The sequence below is a fragment of the Nycticebus coucang genome, chromosome 12 (genome assembly GCF_027406575.1).
Source record: "Nycticebus coucang isolate mNycCou1 chromosome 12, mNycCou1.pri, whole genome shotgun sequence".
NCBI lineage: Eukaryota > Metazoa > Chordata > Mammalia > Primates > Lorisidae > Nycticebus > Nycticebus coucang.
The window spans coordinates 17,756,075-17,777,901 of record NC_069791.1 but is presented as its reverse complement, the minus strand read 5'-3'; the positions used below and the strand labels follow the sequence as shown (position 1 = coordinate 17,777,901).

The 21,827-nt window shown below is 43.6% G+C and overlaps 2 protein-coding genes across 2 annotated transcripts; one reads left to right on the top strand and one right to left on the bottom strand.

Annotated features, from left to right (window-relative positions):
• Positions 1-3,074: 3,074 nt before the first annotated feature.
• Positions 3,075-4,244, top strand: LOC128562594 (testis-specific H1 histone). The gene has a single exon (XM_053557682.1). The coding sequence runs from the start codon at positions 3,111-3,113 to the stop codon at positions 3,903-3,905; it is 795 nt and encodes a 264-aa protein (XP_053413657.1). The 5' UTR covers positions 3,075-3,110; the 3' UTR covers positions 3,906-4,244.
• An 8,476-nt stretch (positions 4,245-12,720) lies between these two features.
• ZNF641 (zinc finger protein 641) lies at positions 12,721-21,538 on the bottom strand. Its single transcript, XM_053556747.1, has 6 exons — positions 21,390-21,538; positions 17,197-17,408; positions 16,575-16,666; positions 15,487-15,616; positions 14,760-14,873; positions 12,721-13,900 (listed from the first exon to the last, which is right to left on the bottom strand). The coding sequence occupies exons 2-6, from the start codon at positions 17,381-17,383 to the stop codon at positions 13,146-13,148; spliced, it is 1,278 nt and encodes a 425-aa protein (XP_053412722.1). The 5' UTR covers positions 17,384-17,408; positions 21,390-21,538; the 3' UTR covers positions 12,721-13,145.
• Positions 21,539-21,827: the final 289 nt, after the last annotated feature.

Here is a 21,827-nt window from a genome sequence, read left to right as displayed (position 1 = left end):
CCCTGCTCTAGGGGATTGATGCTATAGAAAATGTATGTCAGCTAGGTTTCTTACCCTCTGAGCCAGCTGAGTGGCAGCGGGGCTTTGGTTTCCTCCTTCTCATTTTTGTTGTTATTTCTCTACTACTTACAGCATATTTATACATAAATCTGTATGTAAATGAATAATTATGTATGAACGAAAATGTTTGCATTTTTTACTCTAGATTTTCTTTTTATATTTTTCATGTATTTCCTTTGATTTCAGCCACTTCCAAATATTTCTTTCTTTCTGATCATAGGGATAATCAATAAACACAGTCATTTGATTTGGTCTTTGTCTTTATTTCATGATTAAACCATTATTTGTGTCATTCTATTTCTACCTGGGGTCAGCTGACTTCACATGTCTGACCTCACTGATTTTCCTCCTATTCTCAAAAGAAACAGTTATACCTTTTCTTCTTCTGGTGGTTTCCCTATCCTATGGCCACTGGCCTATGTGACCAGCAAGTGTAGCCAGACCCAGACCACACAAATGGGAGAATTCTGCTCCATGTGGTTCTGCCTCTCCATCTGGAAACCCTTACTTGGTGTACTGTCCCCGTGCTGATGTATTAGTTCCCTGGTCATGGACATCCTCAGGATCACAGTACTCTGCCCTGATTTAAAGACTGGGAGAAGTTACAGTGAGTACCTGAAGATAGTCCTGAATCTGAGCAAATTGAATTATGCTTATCAAGATAAACTGTCCCTGCTGTATAGTGGGGGTAAGAGGGAGAGGGTCATTTAGCACAGTAGTTGAGAACTCAGGCCTTAGAATTAAGTAGATTTAGGTTTGATGCCAAAGTCCACCACTTGCTGGTGTGTGACCTCTTGCCAGCTGTCATCTGCAGTTGTCTTTTACAACTTGGCACTATCCTACCTTTCCAGTCTCCCTCATCAACTTCTTTTTTCTTTGTATATCCATACCCCCACCCTCACCCCCATTTTCAACCAGATAAAAATACCTGAGAGCTTCTTAGAAGACAAAACCTCTGGCCCTATCCCAGACCTAATGAACTAGAATTCGCACATTATGAGTATCCAAGGGTACTTCATTTGAACATTAAAATTTAAGAAGTATTAGTCTAAGCTACTTACTGGAGCTATGATTTACAGAAGAAACTATGTCATAGTACAGCAATAAGTGTATAAGATTGCCCTCTGGAAAAGTCTGATATGCTTTGCAGTTTGAAGCATTCTTTGAATAATTCTTTGAATTATTCCCAACTAAACTATATCCAAAATAAGCAGTACTTGAGAAGTTAGTCCTTACTTGGTTCCCTTCATGTTCAACCCTTTGAAATTCACCTTGCTTTTTTCTCCTGAAAAGTTTCTTCCTGAATCTAGAGAAAGTCTCCTCACCAGGGAGGAACTTAAACAGACTCAGTCAAATGCCTGCTATATATAATGAAGGATATCGTCAGTTACAGTGGGACACAGAAGTTAAAAGACTGACTCTCAGGGACCTTTTTATTTAGTTGGAAAAAGACATAAACATTCAAAGTAAAAGAATTTTATTCCTTGTATTGGGGTTGTTCTTGCTCATCTACCATCACCTCCCCTGAACCTTTGCAACAATTCTGTGATGTTGGTAGGAAGAGATTTTTAGACTTTATTTTTAGATAAGTAAGATCCAAAAATATTAAAGGATTTATCAAGTCATATAGCTGTTAAAGAACTAGATATGTATCTATGTCTTACAGCTCCAAGTACAAGTTTTTTTTATTTTTTAAAAAACACTGTGCCACATTGTACCCTATAATACAAAATTAATTTAAAATAAAAAGTCATATAAGCTTGCAGAAGTAATTGTAGTTAAGAGGCAAAAAATTATTTGGAAGAGTTTGGGGAACCTTTAATGAAGAAAGAGAATTTAGCAGGACCTTGAAAGATTAGTAGGATTTATCTGATCACAGAAAGGGGACTGGTGATGCAAGAAGAGGATGGAAGGCAGAAAAGCACACGTTATGTTCAAAAAATAATAATTAGATCAGTGTCCTTAGGCTATTTGAAATCAAATTGTTCCCATGCAATTGAATGAGGCATCTAAACTTTCCAGGTGTGGAATCAGTGTTTAGGGTAGAGCAGTGATTTTCAACTGGTGTGCCACGAGAGAATCTTAGGTGCACTGCGGACAATTTTAAAGATCATTAATTAAATTATTTTTGAAAGAAGTTCAAAGCACAGTAAGTATACTCTTTTTTTTTTTGATCGACACAATTTCAGTTTGCTGTGGAAGTCTATAGGTGCAAGTGTGCTGTGAAATAAAAAAATGTTGAAGACCACTAGGGTAGAGGAAGCACAGTGCTTCCTTCTTTTGCTTCATGTTCTTGCACAAAGTCCAGGGTGCAAAGTCAGAGAGACATAACTGCAGATGTTGGGACTTAAAGGTAGGCCTTTCTAGGCTGTGTTTGTTTTCCATGAACTACATTTACTTTTTTTTAAACTTCCAATTAATATATGAGTACAGGGCAGCGCCTGTGGCTCAGAGGAGTAGGACACTGGCCCCATATACCGGAGGTGCTGGGTTCAAACCTGGCCCTGGCCAAAAACTGGGGGGGCCGAATACACTCCCCCCAAAGATTAGGTTACATTGATTGCTTCTATTAGGTGAAGTCCCAGTTGTAGTTGAGCCTTTCATCCCAAAGTGTGCCATATACCTCTACATCCTACAGGGTTAGGTGAGAGCTTACCAAACCCCCCTCAGGCATTTTATTGCTTGTTTTGGATGGTTGGGAGAAGCTTCTCTCATCTTAAGGAAACGTGGGTGGGTGGTGTGCAGAACTACACAAAAACAGCGAACTTGGGAAAGTGATGGAAATCAAGATAAGTACGCAAGAGGGGAGGTCATAGGTGATTGTTAGAGATGCGCAGGCGCTGAAGGTTTGGATTGGTTCAGACCTAGAAGGAAGTGGCATTTGATTGGTTATTGTAAGTTTAAAAGGTTCCACCTTGGTCTGCCAGCCCTATAATCGGGGCCTGAGAAACTGCTGGGCCTGCCTTTGTGACGTGCCTGCTGCCTGGGTCGATCTTACTTTGGTGAGTGAGGCCCAAAGCCAGTGGCCCCGCAGAGGCGGGAGCGGGGCCATGGCTGAGGCCGCTGAGCCCCCTGGTGAATCCCGAGGCGCTGAAGTTAAAGCCCAGCAGCCCGCGGAAAAAACACTCGGAGGACCACCAAGGCGCGCCCCGCGCTCGGTGCTGAAAGTGTCCCAGCTGCTGCTCCGGGCCATTGCGGCGCACAAAGGGCTGACTCTGGCGGCCCTCAAGAGGGAGCTTGGAAACGCTGGCTACGAAGTGTGCAGGAAGAGTGGCCGCCACTGGGGCGATACGCCCAGGTCCGAGGTGAAGGGCACGCTCCTTCGGGTCAGCGGCAGCGATGCTGCAGGCTACTTCAGAGTCTGGAAGATTCCGAAGCCGAAGAGAAAGTCGGGACGCTCGAGGTTGGAGGTGAGTGTCCGCCCTTCAAGGAGGACCCCACCAAGGCCCCGGAACCCACGAAGGCGCCGCGTGCGTCGCAAGGCGGCCAAGAAGGCAAGAGACTCATGGAGACGAGATGCGAAGGCAAACGCGAGGGCGAAGAAGGCGAGGAGGCCAAGAGCCAAGGACCAGAGGCGTGCCAGAGCCAAGAAGGAAGTGAGGGTCAGGGTTATGGATGAGGGGAGAGGACAGTCCATGAAGGAAGAACCCAGGCCTAAGTCAGGAGAGAAGAGGCCAAGCTCGAAGTACAGGCAAGAGAAGCGTGACCCTGAGAAGCTGGTAAAACGGTCCATCCAGAAGCCAAGCCTGGTCAAAAGCGACCAGGCTTCTAGTGGGCAGGAGAAGACTCGCACAAAGACTTCCACTAAATCTGAAGGAATTCGGAAGGCAGTCATGAATCCGTAGGGTGGGGAGCAGCTTGCTTTCTTCCAGACACAGATGCCTTTCCCTCCAAAGCTCCAACAAGCTGTAAGACTCATTCAAACTGGACAAAACTATTTACAGGGCTTTTCCACCACATTGTGTCTGTCTCCTCTTTGCACAACTGGAAAGGGAGGGATTGTGGGTGTTTAAGGTGAGTTGTGTAACAGTATGTGGGGTGAAGAGAGAAAAAGGAGCTGAAGTTCTGTTCCTGCTGCAGGACCCGGAGAAATGCCCTTTAAAAGGAAAGCAAACAGGAAAACCACATCTTAAGGGGGTTAGACAATCTAGCAAATCCAAATTGAGTTTGACGAAGAGGGCATGTTGGGAGAAGACTAGGTAACCTTTAAATTGAGTGGTCCCACTGATCCAAAGTGTTCATATCTGAAATTCTTGTTAGGACAAAGTCCCTTCTCCCCAAATTGATTATCATGAGTTTATACTTTTTGCACTTAATTGGTAACCTATTAATTTTAAGAGTATTCTTAAGTTAATCCTGAGTTAATAGTGTGAAAGCATCTGACACAGGGCTTGGCACAGGATAGGTGCTCATCATGAGAGTTAAATATGTGTGTAAATAATTCCTGCTGGGGTGGTAATGTGCTGTAGCAAAAAACTATCTTGGATCATTACTTAGAACAGGATTCTATTCAAAGTTCTACTCTGACCTTAGCTGAGTTAATTCTTAACCATTCATGGTCTTGTTTTCCTTTGCTATAAAATGTTGGGATTGGCCTAGGATGATTAAGGTGATTTTTAAGCCTCAGTAAAGTGATGAGGATTAAGTATTATGGCATATGCTTTGCTTGCTTGACAAAATTCAATAAGGGAATAATCAACTGGGAATTCCTAGAGAGAAAAATCAAGATTTACAGAGTACATATCAGAAATACAAGGAGATAGGGAAGGCTAGATAATGAATACCTAGCTCGTTTGCTTTTCTTAACATGTACTGAGGGATGTACCAAGAATGGAGCAAATGTATGATGATTTCTTTGAGTTCTGTGAGCATGGGAGTAGTTTCCATGCTATTGGCCAAACAGGACACAGGTATGGTTCCTAGGAAAGCAAAACATCAGAGTAGCTCATTCAGGGAAAGGAATAGCTGTTTCCAAATGAGGCTATAGGAGTGGGGGAAAGGAAGCACCTGGGAAGTGCAGTGGGAAGATTTTAGAACCACCTGGGAGCTTTGTCCAGGTATATCTGACCAAACTTTTCCCAAGGAGAGTTTGCTTTCCTCAAGGATGAACAGAGCATGTATATTTAAAACTTTTAAATGATGCTTATGTTTGCCCCCTCACACACTTGATTGACCATCACTGTTTTAAGCCTACACAAAGCACAGTAACAGCAAAATTATTGCAATGAATCTCATCTACAGATGATCTGAACTTGAAATTTCTCCATGCTACAATTAAGTTTACTGCTCACTTGAATGTGAATGATAGAAGAAAACAATCAGAATATGGAAGCATCTGAAAAGTAGTGAAAAAATCAAACATTGGCTATTGAACTCAAAACAAAGTTAATCAGATATTTTTTGATAGATGTATTGCCCCTTTATAGTCCTATAAAGTTTTGACCTAAAGAACCAGGAGGTCTAGAATCAGAAAGCCTTTTTCCTTTAAGATAGGGTGGGAATGACGCAACAGTTTTTATTATATAATTTCTTAGGAATCATCACACTTCTGTTTATATTATATTTCTTCAAACTTTCACTAATTCAGCAAAACTTATCAAATTTATTAAGTGCCTACTGTATGTAGCACCAGTGGCAAACAGACCCAAACTCTGACCTTATACAGCTAACAACAGTCATTTCAGGTTATGTTTTACTGATAAGCTTTAGGGTGCCTATATTGCAATGAAATGTAAGAAATGTTATTATTTCATTGCCCTCCAGATTATCCAGGTCATCATCCTCTGGGTACTCTGTCAAAGGAATTTCCAAGAATAACTAATCTCATCCCTAGTGTATTCATTAATGACTAAGTACCTACAAGAGTCTGGGCTCTGTGCTGAGAATACTAAAATTGGTAAAATAGTTTCCACTTTTCTGGGCTCACACTGAGTGGTGTATTTGAGCATTTAACTTTAGTCACAGCAAATGGAATGGCTCTGACCTCAATACTTTGCTTTCCTTTTACCTTAACTGTCTAGTGCAATGCTGATCAGATCATTGCTGGATTTAAGAGTGGTATGAACCTTAGATGCCTTCTTGCATCAAATGTTCTATGGTTTTTAAACAGTTACCTGAAATATAAATGGTCTTTAAAAATATGAAAAAGGTCCAGCTTATAAGAGAAGTACACATTAAAACTATACAAAAAATTAATACTAAAAAGATAGTATTTTTAAGCAGATGGACAAAAATTTGAATGTTTGGGAAACTATTTCATTAGTGAGGTTGTAGGGAAATAGCCACTCACATATATTGATGGTAAATTGTTCTAAACCCTTGACTATCAAAACTACACAAAATGTCTTGATCAAGCAGAACCACTTTTAGAAACTTATCTTTCAGGTATTTATACATTTGTGAAATGACTGTGTCCAGGGTACTTAGTGCTGCATTATCAAGATCATATTAACAAAAAATTGGAAATAATGGAAAGGTCAGGAGGAGATAAGTCAAACTGTGAAGCTTCCATACAGTGAAATAGTATGCAGCTGTAAAAAGGGGAAGGTAAGTTCCTATTGTTACAAGCTCCCCAAGATACATTTTTTATAATTGTATAAAGAGCTCTAGAAGGATACACAAAAAAACCTAAATGGTTCTCTGTTGTGATGGGATGTTGATGGGAATTGTAGGGGATAGAAATAAGAGGCTTCACTATATCTTTTTTGTATTTGCTTTCAGAATCATATAAATTGTAACTTGTTCACAAGGTAGAAATTTCCACATCATTGTCATTTAATAGATATTTTTCATTTATAAGGTGGCTTATCACACCTTCACCTCAAATCTCTAAGTTAGGTTTTAGGTGAAAAAGCCAATGAAAATATACAATTTAAAAATTGATTTTTAACAGTGAATTCATCCACGTCACTCCATTTCTGGATACTGACTGGGAAGCCTCACCACCTGCTCATTAACTCCACAAGCCATCTTTGGAGCTCTAACTCGACAAGGCTCTTTATCACTCCAGCCCAAACCTAAGTCCTAGGGAGAACAGGAAGACTGGTTGTTTGGGAAGTTAATATGGAGGCACCAAGACAGGAAAGGACTGTAAAAAAACAAAGAATTTGGAAGAGAGTGAAGACCGAGGGGGTCTTAACCTGAGGCCTTCAATGAAGCTGGGAAAGATACTAGTAGGGAAGGCTAGAGAGAAGGATGTCAGGTTCTCAGCAGTCCATTAGAGCTGGCTGAGAAAACACTCCTGGTGGCTGTCACTTTCCCCTTTTCTCAGTTCCCTTCCTTCCTTCCCTTTTGGTGATGAAAAAGACCGGACTACAAGCAGCTTGGGAGGTAGCGAGAATGAACACAAGGAAATAAGGAAGACTGGAGACCAAGCCTTTGGGGACGCTCACCACCCACCCTTCCTGCTGCCACTCCCCTGACCCTGACCCCCACCCCCACCCCAGATTTTCCATGTTTTCTCCCACAACCATTTCCTCCCTAGCTTCAGCATTGAATGCACAGATCTAGCTGACTGGTTTCTAATCCCATCTCTACTCAATTTACCTGGCTCATGGGAAATACACAGTTATTCAGAACTTGCCTAGGTGGGGTCAAATCACTGTCACCACCACTTGGGGCTACAGACTTGCTCTCAGAACACTCTTCTCAGTCTGTGAAGAAATCCAGGGCATCAAACTGGTACTCTGGGTGCCCTCCCTAGTCAGGGCCCTGCTCAGTGCTCTGCCACTGAGGCAAGAGGGCCACCAGCTGGATCCGCAGCGTCACCAGGTTGGATCAAGCTCTGGTCCAGTTGGGAAGCTGTGTGTGGGCGCCAGGACCCTAGAAAAGAGGCAGCCAGGTCCAAATTATTGTGTCTTAAGGTTTCTGTTTCAGGTCCCTCCACACTGTTGCAACCTTTTTATCAGCAGAGAAGAGCAGGGAACTGAGGGGAAACAGAGAGGAGCAAGAAATCAGCGACGCAGCCAACATGTTCGTTCTTCAACTAGCACGGAGCATGGGAAGTTCACAGTCTGTCAGAGGGAACCAAATCAGATAGCTAAAAATCTGGCAGATACGCAGCAGCTGGGCTGGATAGCAAGCGGGCATACACTCCCAGAGCTGCTGCAGGAGAGCGTCCAGGTGCTGAGACATGGCAGGAAAGAGGCTCGGCTGAAGAGCAGAGAGGACAGGGACCAAGATCACACTTGATCCCCCAGGCAATTACTGCACCTGGCACATGGTACACAGAAGTTTGCTTATAGAATCAAGTTTGATTTTTAAGGACACAGGAGACTGGATGGGAGTAAATTAAAATGCTAAAAATTGGAAGGTGACTTTGGCAGTTACATCAAGGGAAGGAGAGCCTTTAGGGAATGGAGTAAAGAAGTAAGGGGCCTAGATTACTCAGTAGCGGGTAGGGTGATTATGTAGGTCTGAGAAAAAGAGCCGGGGTGGTGAGATAGCAACTGAGTTGTTAAAGCCAAGCCAAGAATTTTGGGGAAGAGTGGGAAGTATAAGAAGTTGACCTCTGCCTAGTAAACTTAAAGCTGATAGAAAAGAAACTGCACAGTATACGGAGGGATAAGTAGTGAGTGGGCCCATGATGGAATGGAACTAGCCAGAAGCTTAAAGAGATAAACTATGATAGTGTCACATCTTACTCTATGAGCCTAGTTTCCTCTTGTGCCCTGGGTGTTCTCTGATGCTCCTGCTGCCTTTGTCCATTGGGTTTGCCAAATCATGGATAGAAATTCCTCCCATGGCCCTTTCTTGGTCGCTATTCCAATTGTGAAGTTGGAAACTTGGTCCTTGAGGACTTGGTACAGCAGGCCTTCCTCTCTTTGTGCTGAACAGCTGCCTCCAGGACAACTTATTAGAAAGCTAGGGTAAAGGACCAGGCAAAGGAAGATCATTTCCTTGGATGCCAGTTTTTCAGCTTTGTATTGGATTTAACTCCTTTGAAGTTGCTCCTTTCCATCCTTTTAGATTTCTGGACCCAATTATCCCCAATGCCCATATTGGAAACCCCAGTCCCAATCACCAGAACTTAGTAGTTGCCCATCACAGTTTCTGAAATTGGTGACTAACCCCAGTTCTTTCACTGAGTTAAAGGTGGGGAAGTCTGAAACTAATATCTATCCTGGTGAGGTTACAGATAATAAACCTGACCACAGGAGTGGTCCATTTGAAGAGAGTGGGGCACCACTACCTGAAATGGAATATGAATCCCCTAGCCAGTGGCTCTCACACTTTGGCTTATATCACATATCCTGGAGGGCATGTTAAAAGACTGATTGATTTCTGTCCTACAATTTCTAATTCAGTAGGTCTGGAGGGGGCCTGAGAATTTGTATTTTAAACATGTTTACAGGTGCTATTGATGCTGCTAGTTCAAAGACCACATTTTGAGAACCAAGGTCAGGTATAACACACAAGGGAATAGAGGAAAATTTTGCCAGCTCAGGCTTTCTAGGGGATCTAAAGGAATAGATTTCATTTTTTCTGTTATTGCCCAGCCCCAACCACCTGTATTCAGTGTATCCTTTACAATAGAAGTGACGCCATAGGTCTGAGGTAAGGCTTACTTTGCCCTTGCAGGAGTGTCCAGTGTGCAGCCCGTGGGTTGCCTGCAGATTATTTGAGTACTGTTTTGCTTATCTGTGGTGTTCAATATCACAAAAGTATCCACGGACTTTTCTTTTTTCTGCTTATCAGCTTTCATTAGTATTTGTGTATTTAATGGGTGGCCCAAGACAACTCTTATTCTTCCACTGTGCAGCAGGAAAGAAAAAAGTTGGACACTGTCCTTTATGGCAATAGGAAACAGTGGATTGATTGCAGGAATGTTGGAAGAAGGGGGTGTTGTCCCAAATTATCACCTCTTTACCTCTTCAAAGGCATAATATTGCTTTAACAAGAGAAATGCTTTTCTTTACACAATTATAGCTAGGCTTAAAAGGTAAAGAGCTTTGGGAAAAGCTAACACTTTGTGTTACATTCTCCCTGCAAGGGATTCTTTGCAGAGATACTATGTTGGGGTAGAAAGTGGAGGATACTTAGAATAGGATATAGGCACCACAGATGGAAAAGGTGACAGGTTCTTGAAGATGAATATCCCTATTTTACATTTTCCCCAAAGAGAACACAGAGACACTTTTTATTTAAAGGGGATGGGTAGACCCATGGCAGAAGGCAGTTAGGAAGAACATGAACATTTGCGTTTCCTGTAGGAGAAATCATTCAAATCTATTCACTCATCTGATGGCTGTTGCTTGTTTTATTTTTTTGTCCAAGAGAGGTGGCATTGGACCGAGGTAGAGAAAACAAGGATAACAGAAATGACCCAAAGGACTGCCCCTTCTGCAGATGGCCCTTAAACTCCATGATGCCTTTCAGCTGAGTGCTCTAACTGCACCTACATTGTGGGGGTTCACTTTCTATCCCTACAGTTATTAAGACAGATAAGAAGTTGGAGGATAACATGTAGTTATTAGGAGGTATGATCTGTAAGAATCACTTCCCACAAGACCTTAAAAAAAGGTTTGTGAGGAGCTAGATTTGTCAGCATGTCAGATATATATTTTTTTTAAATGTGGAGCAGAATATAAGCAGTGCCTTTCTAGTCATTAGATACTAGACTCTATCCTTATAGCCTGATTCCTCTAGTACTTTACTCCTTAAAATATTTGATGATTCTTGCTTTCCAATTCTTGAAACAAATATATGACAGTTTGAGTCGGGATAACTCCCTTTCTTTGAAGCCAGTTTAGTGATCCCATGGATGAGCTCTAAACCTGCTAAAGGTGTATGCAACACTGAGGGAACTTCAAATGTCTAGTTTTCTCAAAAGTGGGTTTCTATTAGATTTACCAACAGATCTGTAATCCAAACAGCTTCTGAACCATTGCTTACATAGAGCTGATTAATACTGAGAATTTACATTACAGTGGGAGAGTAAAAGAAATGGCATAGTCCAGATTACTGGAACCCAATACTTTCCTGTTCCCTGGGGCATCTCCTAATACTGATTATAAAAGACTCGTGTCTTAAGGACCTATGACAAGGCCTGCCTTACAAAGGGCTGGCCATTTTGCTTTATTCATAGGAATATAAGCAAGAGAAATGCATTCCAGGCAAAGAAAGGCTGCTCTGGGTAGCAGAAAGGAGGTGGAAGATGGGCTGCTGCTCAAGTGCCATACACTCTCAGAAGCCCAGTCAGCAGAATGACCCTATCTCAATTCCATGTAGGTCCAAGACTCTGAGAAGCTGTGATTTGCCCAGTTTTTCCTGAACAAATGGGACAGCCACTAAACTACATTGTTGTAGTTCACTTACTCTTGCCTCTCTGGTTCATTCCACCAATTGTAAGAATTAAGTGTCTTAGGGAAAACCCCATCTAAGCATTACCAAAAAAATACCACTTTCATCCTTTTTGCTTCTTTTCCTCCCTAACCCCAAACTTCTTTTACATACCAGGTTGATATTAACACAATCATCAATAAAGAGAAACAATGACCAACTCATCAACTAACAGATGCTAGAATACTTACACAAGTCCTAAAGCGTTAACAGTATAGACACTTTCCCAGAATTGGAAGGAAAACCAAGCAGAAAGTTCACTACCCTGCATCAGCTGAAAAGCTAAGCCACAGCCATTTTAAAGTTCTGTTTTTGGGAGAATGCGATCTTCAAGAATAACTCTTCCCCCTTGATGAGGCAATCAGAGTCAAACAAGAATGATGACAACAACTTGCAAACAGTGTTCCTGTCCTAATTTCCCAGCACTTGAAACAAAACAGAAAAATCCCACTCACCACAAAGCCTCTATATGCACCGTGCCTGAAATCAACAAAAAACAGTTCACCTCACTGAAGACATCTTCTCTCTTTTCCCGGATAAAAACAGTCTGCAGCCCAGAGATTTAGATCTAGACATATACATCCACAATCATCTTGATTTCAGTGATACTAGGGAAAGCTTTATACTCAACTTCCACAACTTACCCCATCATTTAACATTTAATCCTTTCCACTAGGGCTCCCTTAATCACTCAGATTACATCCTATCTTGAAACAAAACAAACCAAAAAAATCCATACAATCCCCACTACCCTCATCCCCAAAACACAGCCCCTAGAAAACTTAGCTTGTATAGTTTGCACTTAGCATGCTCTCTTCAAAGACCCTGCACATATAGACACATAGACACAAAGACATAGTCAAGAGGAAAGGGGTCTGTTCAAGGAGATAAATTTTTTCTTCTGTATGGGCCTGGGTGGCTTGGGGGTATTATGTCCCTTAGTATGGTAGTATGATCTCTCAGCTGCGTGTATGTATGGGCAGAATGAAGGGAGCAGGAATAAGGGGGTGAACAGGTTATTCTGTTTTTCAGCAATGGGGGTAAGAGGTATAGATGTATATAGATTATTGGGGTGTCAAGAGTGACAGACTCACAAGGAACAAGGTTTGGCCCCCAGGCTTTCATATAGATAGAAAAGGAGGCTCTGGGTGCCTGATCTACATCTCTTCTTGGTTCTTCATTACTATCTAACCCAGTGTTCACCAGAGTGTTTCAGGGAGTCACCAGTTCTGTGGGATGTGAAATAGAAAAGATACCAAGGTCAAATAAATTTAGGAAACGCTGCATTAAAAGAAGCTTAACAGTTTGCTCTACTGCAGATTTCAGAACCTATAATATACTAGAATGATCTTTGTATATATAAAAAGAAAATATAATAGTTATAGTATACAAGTGTGATACTCAAAATATTTAACAACTGGTATGTCACAGAATCCAACCAATTAGAATGGACTTCAGCCATAAACTGCAGGTACCATTGTACCCTTGAGAATGGTTTCAGGCTGAATATCAGCCCATGTAGTATGCATTGTTTCCCAAAAGTTTTGCCCAAAGGACTCTATTTTTATGTGATGTCTCACAGAACTGGTGAGAAATGGTCTGGTCAATGCTGGGACCTCATCTTTCTAGGGATGGGGTCAGGGCTCATGATTCTGGCCATTGGGTACAAGAGAGGGGCAGCCCTGGCAGTGACTCCTGATAGCACCGGCTGATAGATTTGACTATAGCTGTAGCAGTAACAGATTTCAAAAGACAGATGTCCCTCTGTCCCAGCTGCTCCGGGGACTTTGTCCCTGGTGGGTCAGCAGGTGCCTGTCCAGGTGATGTTTGCGACCAAAGCTCTTCTCACAGCGAGGGCACTGGAAGGGCTTCTCCCCAGTATGAGTCAGCCAGTGTCTCACAAGGTGGTGCCTTCGGCCAAAGCTCTTCCCACATTCAGTGCACACATGACACTTTGGCACTGGTGGGGCACGCTGCCGTTTCCTTCCTCCAGGGCTCTCTCCAACCTCTTGGCTCTTACAGGATTTACCTTCTGTGTGCACTCTCTGATGGCTGGCCAGATGGGAGTTGCATCGAAAATTCTTGCCACACTCAGAGCACCTGCTGGGCTTGTCATGTAGGTGGGTTTTCTGATGCCTGATTAAGTGATGTCTTCGCCCAAAGCTCTTCTCGCACTTGAGGCAGCTGTAGGGCCTCTCCCCAGTATGGGTTTGCTGATGCCTAGCGAGGTGGGAGCCCCACACAAACTGTTTCCCACATTGGGGGCATGTGTGGGGTCTTAACAGAGAATCCATCTCCGTGTTACACAGAAGGTTTGAGAAGCTATCTTCCTGAAGAAAAGGGGAGCCCAGAAGCATTCCTCTAGAACCTCTGGGGGTAGAATCCCAGCTCTCATCTTGCTCTGGGTTCCACAGAACAGTATCTTCAGACACACTGGATAACATTCTGGGAGGTTCTGCTTCTAGTTCAGGGGTATCACCCTCGTGTTCACTTCCATCTCCTGTGGAGAGGGGAAAATACCGACCCAAAGAGGGGAGTTATAAGAAAGTACCCCAGGATGTAAGTCACAGGGGAGGCTGTATGATGTCTGTCTGACAGGCCCCAAATCTCACCCCAGAAGGGCTGAGAGAATATATTCTAATATTGTACAAGATAATACAAAAGATATAGAGGTTAAAAGTCTGTATTAGGAGACAGATTACCCAAGTCTGAATCTCAGTTTTTCCACTTAACTTCTCTAAGCCTTTATTTATTCTGTAAAATGGGAAAAATAACATCTTTCTCTCAAGGTTGTTAAAACCTGCACATAGTAAACACTTAGAAAATGATATATGCTATAGTTATTTATTACTATTATTTATTTATTAGTATAATCTTCCTGTCTAAGCATAGAAGGAGAGAGTTAAGGAATATGTGCTGCAGTCATCACTGGCTGAGTTACCACCTGTTAGCAATGCTAGAGACTCTGTGGAAGGCATTCCTGAACTGGGTGGGAGGTTGAACAACAAAAGCATGAACAATAATAACCTTTACTGAGTGCTTATTATGTGCTTGGCACTATTCTGCCATTCTAATATGTCAATATATTTCTCACAATAATTTATAGATGAGGAGACCAAAGAGAGGTTAATAATTACTTTTCCAAGGTCCCACAATATGGTCCAGAATTCATATCCACAAAGTCTGGCTCCAGAGACTGTCTTCTCCTCGCAAGCACTTTGCTACGTTGCCTTGCTTTTGAAGATTTCTAATCCTTTTGACTCTATAACCCTTTGAGGCAAAGGAAGGATTAGAGGGCTATGTAATGACAACCCAGGAGAGCAGAAGGCAGTGGCTGAAAATCTGTTCTAAGTCCTTACCTGTGTATGTGACCCTCAGAATGTCCCTCTCTTCTAAGTCCTGGGGGTCTGGGACCCATTGCTCTTCTCCTCCTTCTAGTTGAGAAAGCATGTCCAGTTTGGGAATTGGAAATCCTGCTCAGGGAAAAGGAAAATAAATATGTCAATTAATTCAACAGTAATTCTCTATTTCTAAAACAAAAGCTGCTCTCTAGATTATTCCTTGGAACTCTAGATAAAAGAAGGCCAGATACAAACCTCTCCCCAACCCCTATTTCTGTTAAATCCTTCTTCTTTGCCTAGAAATTCACACTCTTCTTCCCAAAGAGCATGTTCTCTTCTCAAATACTTTAAGCCCACTGTCTATATGGCCATAACTTCACTGTAATCCTATTACAACTGTCTCACCCTACATACCCCCATCTTGTCCCAGATGGTTCCCAAGTTTCCAAAGATCCAGTTCCAGATGTCCCTCTTTCTGTTTTGTAAGAACCTCCCAATTCCCAACCAAGAAAGCCTCAAGTTCTTTACTCCACAGTTCAGCATTATGTGCTATTGTTTTTTCAAAATAATGCTTTACTTCCATTCTCTTGGAATTATCCCCAGTGTTCTTTCTTTGGTGGAAGCCTAGATTCCCTGCCAAGAAAGAGTCCTAGGCAGACACTATCCAACATCCTTGAAGCAAAGGGCTCTGTCCTCCCAGAGTACAGTCTTGTGTACAGTCTTGGCTGGGGAAGGTCATGCTTACTCAGAGAGACTACTATCCCACAGTTTTCCTGCATGACATATTCTCCATAAAAGTCTGTCTGAGAGGGGTCCAGGCTCCGCCACTCTTCTTGAGAGAAGCATAGAGACACATCCTTGATGGTTACTAGGCCCTGAAAAAAAAGGTAGCATCTTCTATCAGCAGCTGTTTCTTCAGGAAAACATGATCTCAGGATAAAAGGCTGAGGCAGAGGAGATAGGACAAGAAAGGAAGTGAGGGTAATGTTGCTAGAAATTTTCTAAGTGGGACCATAAGAAATTGGAGGCAGCACAACTCATCACTCCCTCTATTTAACTACAGGTATCCACTCGGCCTCTTCTCACTTGCCTTACTTTTTATTGTAGGAATTCTATACCATTTCTTCCTTCCTCCATTTGACCTTTCCTTTTCTATGAGCACAAAATAATATAGATAAAATGTTCTTCTTGCCTCCTTCTCTTGCCTATGGCAAGGCACCATATCCTTTTCTTTTAGGCAGCATAGTAATGGCGGTTAAGAGCTCAGCATCTGAAGCCACATGACTCCTCCCTTTGCCACTTTCTAGCAGTATGACCTTACACAAGTGCTTTGATCTCTGTCTGCCCCATTTTCTCGTCTGTAAAATAGGGTAATTGAGTTGTCCTCAGAATTAAATGATTTAAAATACATAACTCAGAAAATACCATGCATGGTAAGGCTTCTGGCAATGTACTTCTATTAGCACTATTATTATTATTGTTATTAATATTAGTATCTTTCCATGGCTCTCCTATTGCCTTCTGAATCTAAATCGATTTCTCCTCTCTGGTTCTGCCCTATTTCATTTCTTAAAGGACGCTGATTAATTGTTCTTAAAAATTCTCCCGTGGATGACATACCAATCACTTAAAAACTCTAACATCAAGGAATTCTCTCTTCCTGTATGCTTCCATTTAATTTTTCAAGAATTTTATAAGCTCCTTAGAAATGGATAGAATCTATTTGGTTGTAAGGTGAAAACACCATTAGTGATGATGTGAACTAACAAATCACTAAAGCCTCAAAACAACAGCAATGTGACCTTGGGAGAGGCCCAGGGAAGCATAGCCCACCTGTGATCCGGCTGCGAGAAGTGCAGCTGCCATTTCCCAGTCTCCAGTGCTTCCCTCCTGGGGAATTGTAGGAACCCAGGGAGCAGACTGAGCTGGAGGGAAGAGAGGAACCATCAGAGATGAAGTATCCACCCTTTTCTGCTAAGAGCCTGGGCCCCATTTTAGAGGGTCCTATAGGTCACATCTATTCCCATTGGTAAAACTCAAATACATAAGTATAGGTGAAAAGGCTTTCACTCAAAATGCTTTGTAAGGGTATTAGGTGGCTTTTAGTTAGTCTAGCTGTGGTCTGAATTTATATTACTTGAATGTAATTTTCATCTAGTAAAGTGCATCTTACTGGGTGTGTTCTCCAACAGTAATCAGTGTCTCTGTCACTTCCTTATCTCCCACATTCAATATCATTAACTATGCACTTGCATGTTCAGAGAGTGATTATGCAAGAAACAGGAGAAGCCTAGTTACATGGTTTGGAAAATTCAGGAGCTCGTTCTATACCTGTGACCAGGGCCAGTCCTGGTATTGGTTATGCTGTTTGGTCCATGGCAATTTGGCGATTTTTATCTCTACTTTTTGAAAAGAATTTAGGAGACTACTTCCCACATACCCTCTGGACTCTCACCCTTTTCTTGAAGGGACTGTGGCTCCTCTTCGAGGTCACAACATAGGTGCTCCAGTGGCCCTGGTGCTGTTCTCCATGGCCCCTCTTCCTGGCTTCCCCTTTCAACCTGAGGCTCTGCACCATCCAGCTGTACATTCACTGACTCCCATCCTGTCCCCAGGGCTGCTGGTGTCTGTTCTGAAAGCATTTTTACTGCAATCCCAAATTGTGACCTGGAACAAATTCATATCAGCTATGCCCATGAAAGAGTTAATATTAGGTATAATAGATGAAACTAGACAAGAGGAACTTGAAGGAAGATGAACTTTAAAAGCTTGATATGTTCTAATTAACAGAGTCTCAGCCAAACTTCTTAGAAGAACTAAGAAATTGGCAGGTGCTACAGAGAAAAGTTACTGTTATTTTGGGAACTTCATGGTGGAAACAGAATATCCCTGAAGGCTGTAAGAGTTCATTTAAAAACAAAAAAACAATAATCCTGGAAATTTAAAAGCTAACCATTTATATTTTAATGATTGAAAGTACAGGAAAGTAAGCAATTTGTTTTTTTTTTCTTCAGAGCCTCAAGCTGTCACTCTGGGTAGAGTGCCATGGCATCACAGCTCACAGCAACCTCAAACTCTTGGGCTTAAGCGATTCTCTTGCCTCAGCCTCCCAAGTAGCTGGGACTACAGGCACCCACCACAATGCCTGGCTATTTTTTGGTTGTAGTTGTCGTTGTTTGGCAGGCCTGAGCTGGATTCAAACCCACTAGCCCTGGTGTATGTGGCTGGCACCTTAGCCGCATGAGCTACAGGCGCCGAGCCATAAAAGTAAGCAATCTGGAAACATGCAGGAAAGAGTACCCATAGACCTGCACTCAACAAAGGTGGATTTGCAATCATAAGATTTTCTGCTACAAATCACATTCTCATCAGTTAGTTTAGAATGAAATGATTACTACAGGTAGAAGTCCAGCCAAAGACCTCTTTTAGGAGGGTGAACCAACTGGTACCTCACCCAGAACAAGCCTCAACAAAGAGATACATGATCTGTCACTCTCATGTAGAAAATAATGACTGGGAGTAAATATGATAGAAAGACCAGTAACTTGAAAACCAGGTATAAGACTCTAAAGCAGTGATTTTCAACTGGTGTGCCATGGTACACTTGTGTGCTATAAAAAAAATTTTTTTTTCTTGAGCAAGAGTCTCACTATGTCACCCATGGTAGAGTGCCGTGACATCACAGCTCACAGCAACCTCAGACTCTTGGGCTTAAGCGATTCTCTTGCCTCAGCCTCCCAAGTAGCTGGGATTACAGGCACCCACCACAGCGCCTGGCTATTTTTTGGTCCCAGTTATCACTGTTGTTTAAAGCAAGCCCGGGCTGGGCTCGAACCTGCCACTTTGGGTGTATGTGGCTGGCAACCTACTCACTAAGCTACGGGTGCTGAGCCAATTAAATTATTTTCAAAAGAAGTTCAAAGCACAGTGTGTGTGTGTGTATTTTTTATTTTTTTGAGACAGAGTCTCTGGGTAGACACCTTGGGTAGAGTGCCATGGCGTCATAGCTCATAGCAACCTCAAACTCTTGGGCTCAAGTGATCTTCTTGCCTCAGCCTCCCTAGTAACAAGGACTACAGGTGCCTGCCACAACTCCCAGCTAGTTTTCCTGTTTTTAGTAGAGACAAGTCTTGCTCTTGCTCAGGCTGATCTTGAACTTCTGAACTCAAGTAATCCACTTGCCTCAGCCTTCCCAAGTGGTAGGATTACAGGCATAAAAAACCTTTACTCAGCCTATTCTTTTTTTTTTTTTTGAGACAAAGTCTCACCATGTCATCCTTGGTAGAGAGCCATGGTGTCACAGCTCATAACAACCTCAAACTCTTGGGCTTAAGCGATTCTCTTGTCTCAGCCTCCCAAGTAGCTGGGATTACAGGTGCCTTCCACAATGCCTGGCTATTTTTTTTGTTGTTGTTGTTGCAGTTGTCATTGTTGTTTAGCAGGCCTGGGCAGAGTTTGAACCCGCCAGCCCCAGTGTATGTGGCCAACGCTCTAACCACTGAGTTATGGGCACTCAGCCTTACTCTTTTTTTTGATCAACATAATTTAAGTGTGTTGCAGAAGTTGAACTACAGGTTCAAGTGTGCTATGAGTTTTAAAAGGTTGAAAAACACTGCTCAAAGGCCACTCTTAGCAGATGAGAAATTGTTGGTCAGTGAGAAGCTGATATTTAACTGGGAAAAATAAAAAAGAATTTTATGGATATGAACTCAGAAAAAGGAGAAGCTGCACTGCTTACATAGCCCTGGGGTGAATTAATAGCTGTGAGATTTGAGACACAGGAGCAAACTTGTTTGTTTGGCAGGTACCAGTCAGATTTTAAGATTTTAAGAAAGGGTATGGTGAAGCCAGTGTATTCATCAGAAAAAATGAAAGTCAAGAAAGAGATGGGAAACACAGCTATTAAAAAAGTTAAAAACAATGGACATAGTTTTTTCTTGTCTGGAAGAGGCTGATGAATGATACTACCAATGAACAAAAAGAAAGTGTCAAAAAAAAAAAAAGAAAGTGTCTTCTATATAAATCAGAAGAAGTAAGTTTGATAGAAAGAGAAGAGATTTAGGTTAAATAAAAAAAAATTTTTAATAATCCTGTAGTGCACAAGACCAGATTGTGAGCTCTTTGGACATCCTAAAAGCAGGTCAGGTCCCACTTGTGATAGTGGCCTCCCTGCCTTATTGCAGAGGTTATGAGACAGTACAAAATCTCTTTCTGCCTGGCAACATATTTTTGCGATTCTTATTCGGTACCGAAGCAGTCAGAACCAGTGAAAGGCCCCCAAGAACAGGTCAGAGTTTTGCTGTCCTGGCTCACATCCCATTCAGTAACATTTGCAGTAACCCAGAATGTCATGATAGGTAATGACAGATGACAAGTCATTTATTTTCTTGCCTATTTGTCTTTCACAAAAGAGGTAGGGAACCCTAAGCCCATGCACAGGAAGAATAAATTTCCCCTTCATCTCAGAAGTCCAAAAATGGCTTAGGGCCTCAAGAGAGCATCCTGGACTGATTCCCAGTTAAGGAAGTTTCCTTTTCAGAAACTTCCCATGAGAAAGGAAAATTCCTGATAAAGCAATAAAGGGAAACTTTCATTTTACCTCTCTTCTCTGAATTTCAGCCCCTGTATTCTCTTCACTTTTAACACACAGGCCACCCATTCCCCCTCTTTAAGTCTTCTTGTTCTTTAGCTCCCTTGGCAAATTCCCACCCACTCCCAGCTAAATATCTGGACACCTAACTGAAACCCATTTCTGCATCTCCCCCAGTAGCAGAGTCCCTTGATAGGAACCCGCTTTCTGTAGAGCCCACTAGGCCAACTGTGAGGCTTTCCAGACCACTGATAGAAAATCTGTGGAAGTTCTGGAAGAAATCTTAGCAAAGGAGGGACTGGGTACTGTCTTCAGCCTGCACTTCCTAATAATGTTCACCCTGATACAGCACCCCTGTGCATTTAAGGTGACAGCCCTAAACTGGTTTCTCTTAGTTCCAAAATGTTCCCATGCCCACGGGGGTTTGGGTTCTAGGGTTTTCACTTCCCCCTTTTTCCTCACATAGCTGGTGGCAAGACACTGCAGAAGGAAGTTTTAGCAGCCAGTGCTGTTGAACAGAAAAAGGGTCATGCTATTGAAATGAGTAGCCCAAGGGCACAGGGACAAGTCACGCTCCGATCACCAGAGAACCCTGGCCCTAGCCGCGGGTGGGGCGTGGGCGGGGCGGGTGAGATTGTACTCCCTGCTCAGGAGTAAGGTTGCTTTTCCCCTCCTGCTTGTCACAGTGCCCCTGGAGAGGGTCAGATTTCAGAGAATCCAAGCAAGGCAGAACTGGAGCAGGGGAAGTGAGGTCAGAAAACAGGTTCCCCGTGAGCTGGGGCTTGGGCAAGCGAAGAGAAAGGGAGCCCTGGGGTAACCTGTGCGCGAGTGACATGGTCCGGAGCCCGCGGGGCCTGACAGCTGCGATGGGCACCGGGAGACAGGGCGAGGGGCGGGCACAGAACGTCAATGGTGCCGACCCCCGGGAAAGGCAGCAACCCCGAGGCCGCGTAGATCTTCCTGCCCGTCCCCATGGTGGCCGAGCCCCCACCCGCCGCCCCGGGAAGCCAAGCGTCCCTCCTTCCAGTCGTGGCTCCCTCCGACCCGGCTTCACTCACCCCGGTCGGCTTGGCCCGCGGCCCGGTGCCTCCCTCCCGGGCGCCGCCTGCCCCTCCCCTCCGCCCTCAGCTAGCGTCTCGGAGCCGGCGGCCGGCAGAGCCAGCGACAGGCGGAGACCGCGGCCCGGCGGGCGGGGCGGACACAGGAAATCCCCGCCCGCTTCCGGGGCTCGGCGGCGGCGGCGGCGGCGCGGGGGCGCGGGGCGGGGAGGGCGGGGCCGCGGGGCGCGGGGCGGGGCCGCGGCGCCGGCGCCCGGGAGCCCGCGGACCCCGGGGCTGAGGCGGACGGCGGGCGGCTGGGTTCCGCTGGCCGTGGACTCCCTCCCGCGGCTCTTCGCCGACCGGCCATTTCCGTTCCGCCGGGTTCTTTACCCTTGGGTTCATTCATTGCCTCAAATTTAATGACCGTTCGTTCCAGGATGGCCAGACCGTCTCTGA

What these genes read in the sequence shown, in the direction of transcription:
- LOC128562594 (XM_053557682.1), top strand. Translation starts at nt 3,111, where the DNA reads ATGGCTGAGGCCGCTGAGCCCCCTGGTGAATCCCGAGGCGCTGAAGTT.
- ZNF641 (XM_053556747.1), bottom strand. Translation starts at nt 17,383, where the DNA reads ATGCTTTCAGAACAGACACCAGCAGCCCTGGGGACAGGATGGGAGTCA. An exon ending in ACAGTCCCTTCAAGAAAAGG is followed by an intron (nt 16,667 to 17,196) that starts GTGAGAGTCCAG and finishes TCTTCCCTCCAG; the next exon opens with CTCAGTCTGCTCCCTGGGTT. An exon ending in TGGGATAGTAGTCTCTCTGA is followed by an intron (nt 14,874 to 15,486) that starts GTAAGCATGACC and finishes TTCCCTGAGCAG; the next exon opens with GATTTCCAATTCCCAAACTG.